The sequence below is a fragment of the Schistocerca cancellata genome, chromosome 10 (assembly GCF_023864275.1).
Source record: "Schistocerca cancellata isolate TAMUIC-IGC-003103 chromosome 10, iqSchCanc2.1, whole genome shotgun sequence".
Taxonomy (NCBI): Eukaryota; Metazoa; Arthropoda; class Insecta; order Orthoptera; family Acrididae; genus Schistocerca; species Schistocerca cancellata.
This window is the reverse complement of record NC_064635.1, coordinates 158,801,355-158,818,178: the sequence shown is the minus strand read 5'-3', so window position 1 is coordinate 158,818,178 and position 16,824 is coordinate 158,801,355. Positions and strand designations below refer to the sequence as shown.

The 16,824-nt window shown below is 42.9% G+C and overlaps 1 protein-coding gene across 1 annotated transcript in view; it reads left to right on the top strand.

The window, feature by feature from the left end:
• LOC126106564 (pyrethroid hydrolase Ces2a-like) overlaps positions 1-16,824 on the top strand; it is a 319,251-nt gene that overhangs the window by 32,377 nt on the left and 270,050 nt on the right. The window contains exons 2-3 of the mRNA XM_049912908.1: positions 6,338-6,475; positions 16,438-16,597. Coding sequence (XP_049768865.1) covers positions 6,338-6,475; positions 16,438-16,597 — 298 coding nt within the window. The remainder of the gene's footprint in view (positions 1-6,337; positions 6,476-16,437; positions 16,598-16,824) is intronic.

Genomic DNA, 16,824 nt, shown 5'->3' with positions numbered 1-16,824 from the left:
GCTAAAGAGGTCCAAAACTCACAAAATTCTCACAACAGGAAAGTAAATAATAATGTTACCATATTTAACCAAAATATTGGTGGATTAAAGAAAAAAGTTGATTCTCACAAAAGTAAAGTAAAAAGTAATGTTACCATTTTTCACCAAAATATTCCAGGATTGAAGAATAAAGTATATGAGCTCCTGGTTTGTTTAGATGACATTGAATCTGATAATGTAATAGATATGCTATGCCTGCCTGAGCATCACATTGTGTCTGATATAGAAAAGATAAATATCAGTGGTTATAAACTAGCTGCACATATGAGTAGAGAGATTAAGGTGAGAGGAGAAGTTGCCATATATGTCAAAAGTTATCACTGTGTAGAAAGCTTAGATAAAAAAAGTTTTATCTGGAGCAACATATAGAAGCATGTGCCTGTCAACTTAAACTGAAGGAGGACTCTTTTATAATTGTAACAGTATATAGGTCCCCTTCAGGAAACTTTCATTTATTCCTGGAAAACTTGGATGCCTTGTTGTGCTATCTGTCAGATAGGGGAAAGCAAATTAATATTTGTGGGGACTTCAATGTTGATTCACTGAAAGAGTGTAATAGGAAGAATGACCTGGAAGTCTTGCTCAGTTCTTTCAATTTGACATCTTCATCAATTTTCCTACTCGGGCAGTAATGGACAGCAGCACATTGATAGATAATACTTTTATAGACTGAGATAGGTTTAAAAACATAAATTCTTGTCCTGTAGAGAATGGCCTTTCTGATCATGATGCTCAGCTAGTTACAGTATATGGCATAGTTCCATTCAGTAATTCAAAACTACCCTCCAAAGTTGTGCATTCAATTTATGACTCAACAATTAGATATTTCAGAGAAAATCTTCAGCAGTTAGACTGGGATGAGGTGCACAATGAACCCGATGCTAATTTAAAATATAACTTATTTCATGATACACTTTTAAGAGAATTTCAAAACTGTTTCCCCAAGAAAGTAGTTAAATCTAATTATAAGAAACCATGCAAAAAACTTTGGCTTACTAAAGGAATAAAAATATCTTGTAACCACAAAAGGGAACTGCATCTAACAACGAGAAGGAGTAATGACTCAGAAACAGCCAAATATTATAAAAACTACTGTGCTACATTAAGAAAGGTTATTAAAAAGTCCAGAAGTATGTGCATCATATCTGACATTAATACCTCTGATATCAAAATCAAAACAATTTGGAATATTATTACAAGGGAGACAGGGGAACCAAGAGTACAGGCTGACGGCATCACCATCAAAGTGAATGGAAACTTGATAAGCAAAAAGCCAGAAGTCGAAAACATTTGAATAATCATTTTTTAAATGTTGTAGAGAAAATAGGATCTAAATGTTCATTAGAAGAAGCAAGGCAGTTAATGGAAGAGGCCTTACCCACACCATTTGATACAATTGAAATTCCACCCACCTCTCCTACTGAAATTAGGAAGATAATAAACTCTCTCAAGAATAAAAGCTCACATGGAATTTATGGCATTTCCAGCAGGATAATAAAAGGTTGTTCCCAAGAAATAAGTGGGATTCTTAGCCACATATGTAATAGCTATCTGAAGCAGGGTATTTTCCCAGATAGACTGAAGTATGCCATTGTTAAACCACTGCATAAAAAAGGGGATACGTCTTATGTCAACAACTACCGCCCAGTCTCTCTTCTGACTGCCTTATCCAAAATTCTTGAAAAAATAATGTATTGTAGAGTAGCGTCACAGCTTTGTAAAAATAAAGTTTTAACAAAATGTCAGCCTGGTTTCCAAAAGGGTTTGTCAACGGAAAAGGCTGTATATACTTTCACTAATGAAATATTAAATGCTCTGAGTAACCGGAAGTATCCCATTGGGATTTTTTGTGATCTATCAAGGCTTTTCATTGTGTAACTCATGGAATACTTCTAGATACGCTCAAGTACTGTCGTATGAATGGGACAGTGCTCAAATGGTTTAAATCATACCTAACTGGAAGAGTGCAGAAAGTTGAAATAAACATTTCACATAATATGCAAATAATTGGTGATTTCTCAAACTGGGGAACAATGAAGAATGGAGTCCCGCAAGGTTCGGTCTTGGGTCCTCTGCTGTTCTTAATATATATTAATGACTTGTCATTCTATATTCACGAAGATGCAAAGCTGGTACAGACAAGAATTAACTGGTGAAATTGTAAACGATGTTTTTCAGAAAATCATTAAGTGGTTCTCAGCAAATGGGCTCTCATTAAACTTTGACAAAACACAGTATATACAGTTCCACACAGTAAATGGAATGACCCAATTAATAAATATATACTTCGATCAGGAATCGGTAGCTAAGGTAGAATATTCAAAATTTCTAGGTGTATGCATTGATGAGGGGTTGAACTGGAAAAAACACACTGGGGATCTGCTGAAACGTTTGAGTTCAGCTACTTATGCTATTAGGGTCATTGCAAATTTTGGCGATACACATCTGAGTAAATTAGCTTACCACGGCTATTTTCTTTCTCTGCTTTCATATGGCAACGTATTCTGGAGTAACTCATCATTGAGTAAAAGAGTGTTCATTGCACAAAGGCGTGTCATCAGAATAATTGCTGGAGCTCATCCAAAATCATCCTGCAGACACTTATTTAAAGAGCTAGAGATCTTCACTGTAGCCTCACAATATATACATTCACTTGTGAAATTTGTTATTAACAATCTGAACGATTTCAAAAGTAATAGCAGTGTACATGACTACAACACTAGGAGAAAGGATGATCCTCACTACTCAAGGTTAAATCTAATTTTGGCTCAGAAAGGGGTAAATTATGCTGCCACAAAAGTCTTTGATCACTTACTTAGTAGCATCAAAAGTCTGACAGATATTCATATAGCATATAAAAGGAAATTAAAACAATTTGTTAATGGCAACTCCTTCTACTCATTAGATGAATTTTTGGATGTAGTAAGTGGGTAATTTCCCCAACCACCAGAAAAGAAATTAAAAATATTAAGTATCATGTAATATTTTGTGTAATGTAATATCTTGTATAGACACCTTTTATTAACCTGACACGTTCCACATCATTACGAAGTGTCGTATTCATGATCTATGGAACGAGTACTAATCTAATCTAATCTAATCTCACTGTATTGATCCTATAACTGGTGTGATGGTACAAGGGCATAAAAAAAATCCGATCAGTCGCAAATTGGAAATCATAGTGAAAATCTAAATATTTTATTTCCAACATTTTAAGGTAATTCATAGTTACTACATAGTCAGTGCTCGGACTTATTTATCGTGGCGTGGTACCAACTTTCCAGTACTCTCGTCATAGAAGGCAGCCGCTTATGATTAGATGGTCTGCAGTTCGTTGTCTGCGCCAAAATGCTGTCCTAGTAGGCAGCGTGAGCAAAGCGAAGAAAATCAGAGGGAGTTAGGTCCGGCCTGTGCGGTGGGTGATGAAACACTTCCCACCGAAAACGCTGTAGTAGCGCCCTTGTTGCTGCTGCAGTTTGCGGCCGAGCATGATCACAAGAAAGCACAGTGCCTTGTGACAACAGTCCTCTTCACTTTTTCTGAATTACCCTTACTAGACGATTTTCTCGAATCGCATGATCCACTCGCTGAGCAAGATCATCTGGTGGCACTCACTTGCTTACCTGACCGGCTGCCTCATGAATGTTTGTACGTCCTACTCCAAAACTGCTGCCCATTGCCGCACTTCGTTGTGACGCGTGATTATCACGTTATGCAGGCTACATGATCCCCTCAGTATGAAGACATCGAATGGCTGTGTGCACACCACAGTTCTCCGGAGAATCTACTGTTGGAAGCATCTTTACGTGGTCACTGTGCTCAGAACTGCAAAGTGTGACATGGCGCGATCCTCGAGCACGCAAGATTCATTAGATTTACGGTGTGGTTTTAATTTTGTGATTGACCAGTCCTTGCAAAAACCATTAGCCCTCTTATATCTTGCCATTGGGCACATAACACAGCAACAAAAAACAGCGTCATGAGATGGCTGGTTCAAATGGCTCTGAGCGCTATGGGACTTAACATCTGAGGTCATCAGTCCCCTAGAACTTAGAACTGCTTAAACCTAACTAACCTAAGGACATCACACACATCCATGCCCGAGGCAGGATTCGAACCTGCGACCGTAGCGGTCGCGCGGTCCCAGACTGAAGCGCCTAGAACCGCTCGGCCACTCTGGCCGGCAGCGTCATGAGACCACCAAAATATGCTGTTTGGTATGGGTGCCGTCAGACAACCAGTTTCGCTCAAGCGACATTAATCAAGTCATGAACTGACTTCACGTCAGGGTAAAGGAAGTTTCCTTCGCACGAAATATACGTACTTTTCAGATGCAGTCGTTTTATCCTATGTAATTTTCAGCCATGACGTGTAGATTGTTACTAGGCGGACACTGGATACCTGCGAATAAACACACAACAGAACAGCCTTTGCAGGTTCCATTATGACGCTCCTTAAGCTCACTCAAACTGTACAGCCTTTTTTCTAGACACTGTTTCAGTACTAGAACGTCTGCTACTTTTAGCCAGTAATTTGGACAGCTGCCGTTACAGTCCTGACGTGTTAAGAACGGTGACAGTTTCTTATCTTTAGTGGATCATTGACTTTACAACAAGATAACGCAAGACCGCGCTTTTCTTGTGCTGTGATGACCCACTCTGACACAGAGTTTAATCGAATGTTGCACTGGCCGGCACCTTCTCCAGTTCTCTCAGACAGCAAATACATCTGGCACTTACAAACTTGGACCTCTTCCCGCTTCTGTACCACTTCCTTACATGCGTTGTGTACATCCGTTGATACAGTGGCCAGCTATTAGGGAATGCTGCCAGTTGCGGATTACTTTGCTCCCGCCTCTTACTGCAGTATGCAGGGATTCTTCCTCCGACACGCTCGAAGCACGACACGCTGTGGTCACTCACACAGTACAGAACAACCAACTGAATATTTCTGAGAGACTGCCGTCTCAATACTGCGGTCGATGAACATTGAAAGGAAGTTGAAGCAGCATGGACAGACGTTGATACTGCAAATGTGGCAGCTCTGTGAAACCTAGTTTAAAAGGAAGGCAGGATTCGGCTACGATTGTGGACGGGCCCGTAATCAGTTACTGTTGGTTGCCTTTTTCAGCTACACACATTTATTTTTAAAACAGCAATTCCAAACTCAACAATAAATAAAAATACCACACGTTATTAACGAAGAAATAAACACCTGGGTAAATAATAGTGTTTTGAGTGCGTCACAATTTAGCAAATAACCATAAAATACAGATGCAGATAATGATTTAAAAAAAAAGCCACTGTGATCACGGCTGAAGGACTTACACGCCAAGAACGGCAATAAACTCGCTGCAATTACAACTTACAGGTATTGAAATATTAAAAGGTAAGTGTCCACAAACACAGCAGAAGATATCAGACGCCAGGAATGGTAGTAAATGTGGTTTTAAGGCTTACTGCTAAAACATAAATACAAATTAGAACTTTAAGGCAAATGACCACAATCACGACTGAAGGCATTACATGCCAGGTATGGCAATAATATTTTTTAAAAAAATTTTGAAACCTTCTCTAAAACAGCAAATACATTAGCAAAGGTTAACTAAAAAAAAAACAAGCAACTAATCCAGACGGTGCTCCAGGAATCGACCTCTCAGAAGGTACAGCAACAAACACTTTCGCGAGCGATGAGACGGGCAGCCAAGAGTTGCTTTCACTTCGCAAGATGGTAACTCAGACTAGTGGCAGTCTAACGAATGACTAATGATAACTTTCTGAAGCTACCTGACATCCGATAAACTAAATACAACGATGGAACGATACGTCAAGGGCGGAACCTGCAGTCTGCACTACGTCCCCAGAATACTGTGTTAAGAGCGCCCGGAACGAAAAAGGAATCATTGCCACCAGAGTAGAGGAATCACCAACTGGCCTACAATCAAGAAAGCTGTCAAAACAACACACCTTACGGGACAGCAGCGGCAAGGCGAGGAGACGTACATTCCGTTACGTACAACCAATCCCCAGGGCAGGGGATTCTTATTCAAGAAAACCTCCACTCTCACGCTCATCCCCAACGGAGGGGATATTTAGTCTGTTGTTAATGAGAGTCCCTCCTAGCACTGTACAAAAATTTTCGGTTACGCAATTTTTTCCCCTATTTGATCATTTTTGGTCATTGCTGTGTTGTCTGTGATCGCGTCAAAGTGTCCAGTAGTAAAGTCAGTCACTATCTCTACGTCAAAGTGTCAGAGTGCAGTTCTTTGCACAGTGTACGTGTATGTTGAATGTTGCAGCCGCCTCAGCCGGCAGCCTCTTGGAGTGTAGTCCGAGATGCGACCAAAGAGGGCAACGTCGCGCCACAGATGGACCTGCTGTTGGGGAAGTACACCGGCGACGAGAACTGCCTCTTCATCAACGTCAGCACGCCCAAGGTACGTCTCCGTCACAGCTACACTGACCTACACGAAAACAGAGCACTATAAGGACAATGTCGGTGCATTAAGATGTTCACACATGTTTGAAGGTTTGGGCTACATTTCACAAAGATAGAACGAATCTACTCAAGTGGAAATATGTAATGCAGTGACTTTTTCGAGAATATAACGCACGTGCCGAGACCACAGCGTCTGCCCAGACCGGTCGCCACCACAAAGGAAGAGAGAGTAATTGAATAAATCCTTTAAGTCTGATCACAGACTGGAAATCCCAATAAAATTCTGAGTAAATTGATACCAAAGAGAGACTGCTCAGTGATTATGTCGTCTATCTGAATTACTCAGTTAATATTACTAGACTAATTTTCCAAGGTCCGCAGACACTGTCACGGTATTGTCCGCATTGAGGAATTATCAGTTGGCAGTGTCAGGATATTTTGACGATCCAAGTTTATTTTAATATAGAAAATGAATGACGCTGAAGAAACGAAATAAAATTTGTGCCATGTCTGAGACATGAACCCAGGTCTCTTTGTTTACCAGCCAGCTATGCTACTCATAACACTTCCACAGCACTGTAACTGCACCAAGTACCCTCGTCCAGTACCCTCCCTAACACAAACTTCAGTTCACACAGTACCCTCCATAACACAAACTTCAGTTCAGACCTTGAGTTTATTTTCCCCTACTTGGATCGTTGCCATTACCGAGGCTCTCCAGTATTAGAATAGCGCCCCAGTGTTGGAAAGTTGGTACAACGCTGCGTCAGTGGTCTAAGCCGGATCGGTGACTATAAGTAGCTGGAAGTTGTAGCTAACTGTTGCAAATAAAACTTTGATTTTCACTGTGGTTTCCATTTCGTGACCTATCGTTCCTTACTTTCCGAATATCCCTCGTAATCTGAAGATGTGAACTGAACTATGTGTGAGGGAGGGCATTTGACTAGGGTAGTCGTGCAGCTACGTTACCTCTAGTGCTGTGATGGTGGAACAACTACGAGGTGCATTCAAGTTGGAAGGCCTCCGATTTTTTTTCTCCAGACTGGAAAGAGATAGAAACATGCGCATTGTTTTAAAATGAGACCGCGTTCATTGTTAATACGTCCCAGAGATGGCAGCACCGTACGGCAGATGGAATTTTACCGCCAGCGGCGAGAATGAGAACTGTTTTAAATACTTAAAATGGCGACGTTTTCCTTACTTGAACAGCGTGCAATCATTCGTTTGCTGAATTTGCGTGGTGTGAAACCAATTGAAATTCATCGACAGTTGAAGGAGACATGTGGTGATGGAGTTATGGATGTGTCGAAAGTGCGTTTGTGGGTGCGACAGTTTAATGAAGGCAGAACATCGTGTGACAACAAACCGAAACAACCTCTGGCTCGCACCAGCCGGTCTGACGACATGATCGATAAAGTGGAGAGAATTGTTTTGGGGGATCGCCGAATGACTGTTGAACAGATCGCCTCCAGAGTTGGCATTTCTGTGGGTTCTGTGCACACAATCCTGCATGACGACCTGAAAATGCGAAAAGTGTCATCCAGGTGGGTGCCACGAATGCTGACGGATGACCACATGGCTGCCCGTGTGGCATGTTGCCAAGCAATGTTGACGCGCAACGACAGCATGAATGGGACTTTCTTTTCGTCGGTTGTGACAATGGATGAGACGTGGATGCCATTTTTCAATCCAGAAACAAAGCGCCAGTCAGCTCAATGGAAGCACACAGATTCACCGCCACCAAAAAAATTTCGGGTAACCGCCAGTGCTGAAAAAATGATGGTGTCCATGTTCTGGGACAGCGAGGGCGTAATCCTTACCCATTGCGTTCCAAATGGCACTACGGTAAGAGGTGCATCCTACGAAAATGTTTTGAAGAACAAATTCCTTCCTGCACTGCAACAAAAACGTCCGGGAAGGGCTGCGCATGTGCTGTTTCACAAAGACAACGCACCCGCACATCGAGCTAACGTTACGCAACAGTTTCTTCGTGATAACAACCTTGAAGTGATTCCTCATGCTCCCTACTCACCTGACCTGGCTCCTAGTGACTTCTGGCTTTTTCCAACAATGAAAGACACTCTCCGTGGCCGCACATTCACCAGCCGTGCTGCTATTGCCTCAGCGATTTTCCAGTGGTCAAAACAGACTCCTAAAGAAGCCTTCGCCGCTGCCATGGAATCATGGCGTCAGCGTTGTGAAAAATGTGTACGTCTGCAGGGCGATTACGTCGAGAAGTAACGCCAGTTTCATCGATTTCGGTTGAGTAGTTAATTAGAAAAAAAATCGGAGGCCTTAGAACCTGAATGCACCTCGTACCATACCTGTGTACTAAGCAAGGTGGCTGGGGTGCAAGTCGGAGCCATCACACAAATTTTAATTCATTTCTTCAGTTCCCATCATTATCGTAGATAGAGATGAGACTCAATTGCCTCGAGGAAAACGCTAAAGATAACAAAATCTTGCTTGAAACTTCCTGGCAGATTAAAACTGTGTGCCCGACCGAGACTCGAACTCGGGTCCCGAGTTCGAGTCTCGGTCGGGCACACAGTTTTAATCTGCCAGGAAGTTTCATATCAGCGCACACTCCGCTGCAGAGTGAAAATCTCATTCTGGAAAATCTTGCTTGGTTCGCAGGCCGTTATCTCGAACCGTCGTTGAAGCCACGCGGTGGCGGGGTCATTCAAAGACTCCCGCTTTCTGGGAATCCGCCGCAGTTCGGGCTACCCAAGTTGATGGCAAGAATTCAGCCGCCCCAGTCGTCCAGAACAGCGGGAATGATTACACCTCCAACTTCTGTTAGGTAGGCTACAAGGACCTTTTCGTATACTGCAGATATGCACTGTTGTTCGTCGACCGAGTCTTTCAATAGTTCTGTGAACAGCTCTTCGTCCCATTTCGTTGCATTTACTACAGGCGTTCACATCGCGAATGTCATAGCGAAGCAATCAACCGACATTTTGTGGCAAGTGTTGTCTTCCATTACCTGGGGAGCAGCCCCGTGTTAACCATGCGCTAGTTGTTCGTGATGTTTAAAATTACGAATTATGCTGCAGTTACGATGGTTGCGTCTGTGCTATAGTTATATTTGCAGCGCGAGGTACCAGCGCTACAAATCTGCATGTAGCGTGATAAGCTCCATCGTCCGACCACTGTTACTGTAATTGCATTCTTGACCCATTGCTAGCTTCTTCGTTGTAGTCATCATATCAATTCACTTTGGGCTCTTTGCAAGGGTTGGTCTTCACACTGAAGACATTATTGTTTGTGTGAACTTCTATTCTTTTGACTTGTCCTACAGCAAGTCCATTAATCGTCTAACGTTTGCGTTGTTCTGAGTGATAAATTAAGAAACTTTGAAAGCTGTCGCTTGTTTTAACCATAAATATGAGTCTAAGCGATGATTAATGTTATTATCTTTATATAAAGAAAAGTATTATCTTCTCAATAACCTTCAAGTCGTCAGCCACAGTCTTAATTTTTATGTACGAAATTTATGAAATTACTCGTGTCACTATTCTTGCCTATGCCTGCAGTCACAATCAGAACTCAAATTAGTAATCAAATTCATAAATTTAATAAGATTGAACCTTAAATTTCTGATGTACCCAAGTGTCACGACAATAAAAGTAAAAGCAGTGAGTAGATGAGAGAGTGCGAATGAGAACAGTGGCGTATTTAAGTTTACAAAATAATAACAAGTTTCATTGATCCTTTTATAACTACAACGAGCTGATAAAGCTTACACAAAAAGTGACAACCAGAAATCAGAAAAGGGATGCTGGTTGGTTGACAAAGCATATGTTGGGGTGGAAGCTAAACAGTTTCTCCCCTGAATTAATGTCTTTTGCAACGCAATTCGACTTTGTTTACATGAATCAGCTGATTCCCAGGAATTAGCAGCTTTCACTCAGTTGATACTCGCCATATGTCCAATCTGCATTTGGATTGCACTTCCTTGACTATTGTGCAGAAAGGTGTGCAGTATATTGCTGCATTCATTTTCAATAAGTTACCACAAGAATACAAAAATCTTAGGAGTAATCCACGCGCTTTCAAATGGAAACTGAAGAGTTTCCTCATGGTTCACTCCTTCTATTCTGTTGAGGAGTTCCTTGAAAAATTAAGCTGATTCTTACGTTGTACTGTTGGTTGCGTTTACTTAAACTTATGGCTTGACTTTTTGTGTTCATAAACATTTTATGTTATCTGTTATTACTTTTATGTTGTAATTCCATATACTGACACAATCCATGACCTTGGAGATTTGCTTTTCAATTTGGTCCCACGGAACTGGAAAATAAAATAAATAATACGTCTTCACGTAGTCCAGAGAGTGTGCTGGAGCGTCTAGGACACAGATTAATTACAGTATTGTAATCATGCAATGGAGTTCTATTACTATGAGTGTCATCAATTCCAAGGATCAACTGCTGATGAGAACTGGAGTATTTAAAGGGAGTTGATGTGAGGCTATGATGCAAAGCTCAGTCTGTAATGACCGCATGTGTTCTCCTTATTCTGCTATATTGACTGGACAGGCTGTTAACTGCTGTGACACTTCCTTGCTATGTGCTCTTGTGAAAGAGATAGAATTTCTTGCAACATACATTACAAGCTAACAAGTATGCTGGTCTCACTTCTTTTGATTATCTGTTGCAGTTTCCTTTCAGCTGAATAGGTATACTCATTCGACAGATGGTATCATAATGTGTCATCAACCTGAACCACCTGTGACATGTTGACTTGCTTTCTGCTTCCACCCCTGTCTCCACCATAATTTGAGTCAGCATGTGGCAATGTGAATGAGATTTAATATTTTTTTCTGTGCTCTAACTTCATCGTTCTGCTGAAGGAAAATGGAGATTATAATTTAGCTTCCCACCAACAACGAGGTAGTTAGAGACAAACTCAGATTAGATCCTATGGGACCAAACTGCTGAGGTCATCGGATCCTAGGCTTACACACTACTTAACCTAACTTAAACTTACGATAAGGACAACGCACACTCCCATGCCCGAGGGAGGACTTGAACCTCCAACGAGGGCAGCCGCGCGAACCGTGGCAAGGCTCCCCAGACACCGTGGCTAACCCGTACGGCCTCAGATTAGGATGAGAAAGGAAACTGACTGTGTCCACTCAAATGAACCTTCCCAGCATTAGACTTCAGTGATTCAGGGAAAAGCTAAATCTGGATAAGTGATTGCTTTCTCGCTGAATGCGAGTCCACCATACTAACCACTGAGTCACCTCCCTGAGCAGTTCTGCTGATAATATGTGGTAAACCATTTATGTATAATCAGAACATTAGAGGTCTTACACTTCCTTTGGACACAACTGATGTTACTTTTGGGTCTGTAAAACATTCGCAATCCGGTATAGCAGAAAGGGATCTACTGGTGAAATATCCATCGAGCCAATCACATATTTGTCGACTATATTCTGTATGATCCTACTTTGATCAGTAGTAGATGACATTAGTCATTCGTTCAGTAAGTGATGTAACACATATTATTCTGCAAGCAGGTTGGTTTTATTCAGGAATCCAGTACACCATATTATTCTCCACACTTTTGATTACAATACCCTCCGTCGTCATGATATAATTTCATCACTTCAGTCCATTGCAACAGCAACCAAGAAGTAAGATACATCAAGGAAAAGTATGTGATAATTATCATTTCATTGTAAAAAAGTCTGTGTTGATGCATATATTTTAGAAAAATGCGTACTGTATCCAGCCAAGCAAATATACGTACATAGACTGCAAAAATCACCCATGCATCGTTTGCAGACAGCAGAAATTGAGGGCGCCAGGTATCATCCTTGGCTGGCAAAAGAGTCTATTTTAATTGTTCAGAAATAATGTAGCGCCCTGCATTTGTCCGAATTAATTGTTCAACTACACTACTGAAGGGGTTTTGAGTCAGTAACTATTGAGGATCTGAGGAGATAACGTGCTTGAGTTGGTAGTACGACATACGTATTACTGCACGTTAGTTAGGTCACGTTTACAAGTTTCGTGATCGATACACACCTGCTGTAAAATTGCATAGATTATTTTGTCAGTGTCAAATTTTTCATGATTTTATTTAAAAAGCATAGCAAGCAGTTCTTGGACTGAGCTGTGTTTAAAATGCAGAGGGTAGTGACTTGAACTGAGCTGTGTTTAAAATGCAAAGTTTGAAGAGTGCAGTAACTGGTGTAGAGCATGATGAGTCTCATTATTTTCTGAATTTTGTCAGAGTCGGGTCCCTCGTATTTTGCGCGACATTTAACGAAAAGTCAAGTGATTTTACGTTGGTACTAGCATAGTCGAGTGTGGCTCGTACGCTGTGCGGTATTTGATAGCAGAATTCATGACTCGTTAAAATACGACGATATTACAGTTTTGACTTCAGTAATTTTGTCTGAAGTTGCCTGTATTGTGTTTCCAGGGCTACTACTTGGTGCACGCTTGACTCGATCGAGCTTCATTCTCAGCATACTTTTCCTTTGCCAGCATTCGGCACAAATCTTTAAATTCAGATGAATGATTATCAAAAGTTATTTTTGTAAGAAACATTATTATTAAAAGATTCTTTTAAAAACATTTACATGGGACTTGATATAACAATAGTACAAAATGAGTTGTTAGAAATTACATATGCGTGCGGCTATAAATAGTAATTTTTGATTTTACCTCGTACTACATCGCTCAGGCACCGCCATCGCTCTCCACGACTGGCCCCGGCAACTCCATACAGTACACCAGTGCTCTCTGTGAGCTATACACTCGACAACTGCTCTCTAAGAGCGACCTGACCCAACCCCCCGACTACGAGCTACTACTCCTACTGCTGCCGACGCTCGTATTAGGACACTTCCGTCATCGTAAGGCATTCTAGCTATTGACAAAGTCTACACACCGTTTCCGGCACCGTCTCATCCTGTTAGCATCCCTTTTTTTCAGACGCTATGCCCTACCCAGTCTGCTTCCCTTCCTTAATCATGTTTAGGAGACTTATTTTTTCCGATTGCCCTTTCCAGTACTTCAACATTCTTCACTTTATCCACCCATTATATTTTCTTCAGTCTCCTCCAAACCCATATATCGTATACTTTAATTTTATCTCTACCTATCTTCTTGACAGCCATAGAGAAAAAACCGCAGAAGATGAATTTCACAAATTTTTGTTTTTTAATTCTATCGCCAATCTGCTGAATAATAAGCATTTATTTTCCTGGAAATTTTGTTTTGCCATTGCAGTTCTTGATAGTATTTCTATTTCTCTCTCCACAGTTATCAGTAAATATGCTCCCAAAATATCTGTTCTGTGCAGCCTGCTCAACTTCTGTTGTTTTCACTTTCATATCTTACTTAGCTGATACTCTACATCTACAAATGGTTCAAATGGCTCTGAGCACTATGGGACTTAACATCTATGGTCATCAGTCCCCTAGAACTTAGAACTACTTAAACCTAACTAACCTAAGGACATCACACAACACCCAGTCATCACGAGGCAGAGAAAATACCTGACCCCGCCGGGAATCGAACCCGGTAACCCGGGCGTGGGAAGCGAGAACGCTACCCCACGACCACGAGCTGCGGACTCTACATCTACATCTACATCTACATCTACATCTACATCTACATCTACATATATACTCCACAGCGTGACGGAGGGTACCTCGTGCCACAACTAGCATCTTCTCTCCCTGTTCCACTACCAAACAGAACGAGGGAAAAATGACTGCCTATGTGCCTCTGTACGAGCCCTAATATCTCTTATCTTATCTTTGTGGTCTTTCCGCGAAATGTAAGTTGGTGGCAGTAAAATTGTACTGCAGTCAGCCTCAAATGCTGGTTCTCTAAATTTCCTCAGTAGCGATTCACGAAAAGAACGCCCCCTTTCCTCCAGAGACTCCCACCCGAGTTCCTGAAGCATTACCGTAACACTCGCGTGAAGATCAAAGCTACCAGTAACAAATATAGCAGCCCGCCTCTGAATTGCTTCTATGTCCTCCCCCAATCCGTCCTAATAGGGATCCAAACGCTCGAGCAGTACTCAAGAATAGGTCGTATTAGTGTTTTATAAGCGGTCTCCTTTACAGATGGACCACATCTTCCCAAAATTCTACCACTCAACCGAAGACGACTATCCGCCTTCCCCACAACTGCCATTACATGCTTGTCCCACTTCATATCGCTCTGCAATGTTACGCCCAAATATTTAATCGACGTGACTGAGTCAAACGCTATACCAATAATGGAGTATTCACACATTACGGGATTCTTTTTCCTATTCATCTGCATTAATTTACATTTATCTATATTTAGAGTTAGCTGCCATTCTTTACACCAATCACGAATCCTGTCCTGTCTCGGCATCTTAGTTACTATTGATTTTCATTCCATACTCTGGCAAATCTTTCTTTAAGCGAGTATGCCGGTTTTTTTAAAAAAGATATTGTTTTTATATACAAATAGGACAATCTACACTCCTGGAAATTGAAATAAGAACACCGTGAATTCATTGTCCCAGGAAGGGGAAACTTTATTGACACATTCCTGGGGTCAGATACGTCACATGATCACACTGACAGAACCACAGGCACATAGACACAGGCAACAGAGCATGCACAATGTCGGCACTAGTACAGTGTATATCCACCTTTCGCAGCAATGCAGGCTGCTATTCTCCCATGGAGACGATCGTAGAGATGCTGGATGTAGTCCTGTGGAACGGCTTGCCATGCCATTTCCACCTGGCGCCTCAGTTGGACCAGCGTTCGTGCTGGACGTGCAGACCGCGTGAGACGACGCTTCATCCAGTCCCAAACATGCTCAATGGGGGACAGATCCGGAGATCTTGCTGGCCAGGGTAGTTGACTTACACCTTCTAGAGCACGTTGGGTGGCACGGGATACATGCGGACGTGCATTGTCCTGTTGGAACAGCAAGTTCCATTGCCGGTCTAGGAATGGTAGAACGATGGGTTCGATGACGGTTTGGATGTACCGTGCACTATTCAGTGTCCCCTCGACGATCACCAGTGGTGTACGGCCAGTGTAGGAGATCGCTCCCCACACCATGATGCCAGGTGTTGGCCCTGTGTGCCTCGGTCTTATGCAGTCCTGATTGTGGCGCTCACCTGCACGGCGCCAAACACGCATACGACCATTATTGGCACCAAGGCAGAAGCGACTCTCATCGCTGAAGACGACACGTCTCCATTCGTCCCTCCATTCACGCCTGTCGCGACACCACTGGAGGCGGGCTGCACGATGTTGGGGCGTGAGCGGAAGACGGCCTAACGGTGTGCGGGACCGTAGCCCAGCTTCATGGAGACGGTTGCGAATGGTCCTCGCCGATACCCCAGGAGCAGCAGTGCCCCTAATTTGCTGGGAAGTGGCGGTGCGGTCCCCTACGGCACTGCGTAGGATCCTACGGTCTTGGCGTGCATCCGTGCGTCGCTTCGGTCCGGTCCCAGGTCGACGGGCACGTGCACCTTCCGCCGACCACTGGCGACAACATCGATGTACTGTGGAGACCTCACGCCCCACGTGTTGAGCAATTCGGCGGTACGTCCACCCGGCCTCCCGCATGCCCACTATACGCCCTCGCTCAAAGTCCGTCAACTGCACATACGGTTCACGTCCACGCTGTCGCGGCATGCTACCAGTGTTAAAGACTGCGATGGAGCTCCGTATGCCACGGCAAACTGGCTGACACTGACGGCGGCGGTGCACAAAAGCTGCGCAGCTAGGCCATTCGACGGCCAACACCGCGGTTCCTGGTGTGTCCGCTGTGCCGCGCGTGTGATCTTTGCTTGTACAGCCCTCTCGCAGTGTCCGGAGCAAGTATGGTGGGTCTGACACACCGGTGTCAATGTGTTCTTTTTTCCATTTCCAGGAGTGTATATCGGTTGTTTCTTTCCTTCCTGCAATGACCTGCTTGACGGTTTGCCCACCAGCTGCCGTCAGAGGGCTCCGGTGGTCTGCTGCCGGTGATGTTCATGGTCCACGGAGGAGGGCTGGCCGCTCTGTCGGGCAACGAGGACTTCTTCCGTCCAGACTTCCTCATAGAGAAGGACGTCGTGTATGTGTCCTTCAACTATCGCCTCGGAGTGCTGGGTGAGTACACAAAACAAACGTCATACACGTTAATGGCACCTGGGGACATTTTGAGAAACTAGAAATATAGACTAGGTCTGAATTTTAAAACTTTTGTTGCTTACAATTTGTTCCATGACATGTAAATTGAAGGGGATCGCTGTTTTCAACTGTACCAGCATATTACTGGGAATCAGCGGCGACAGGTGAAAGTGTGTACGGGACCAGGGTTAGAATCCGGGATCTTC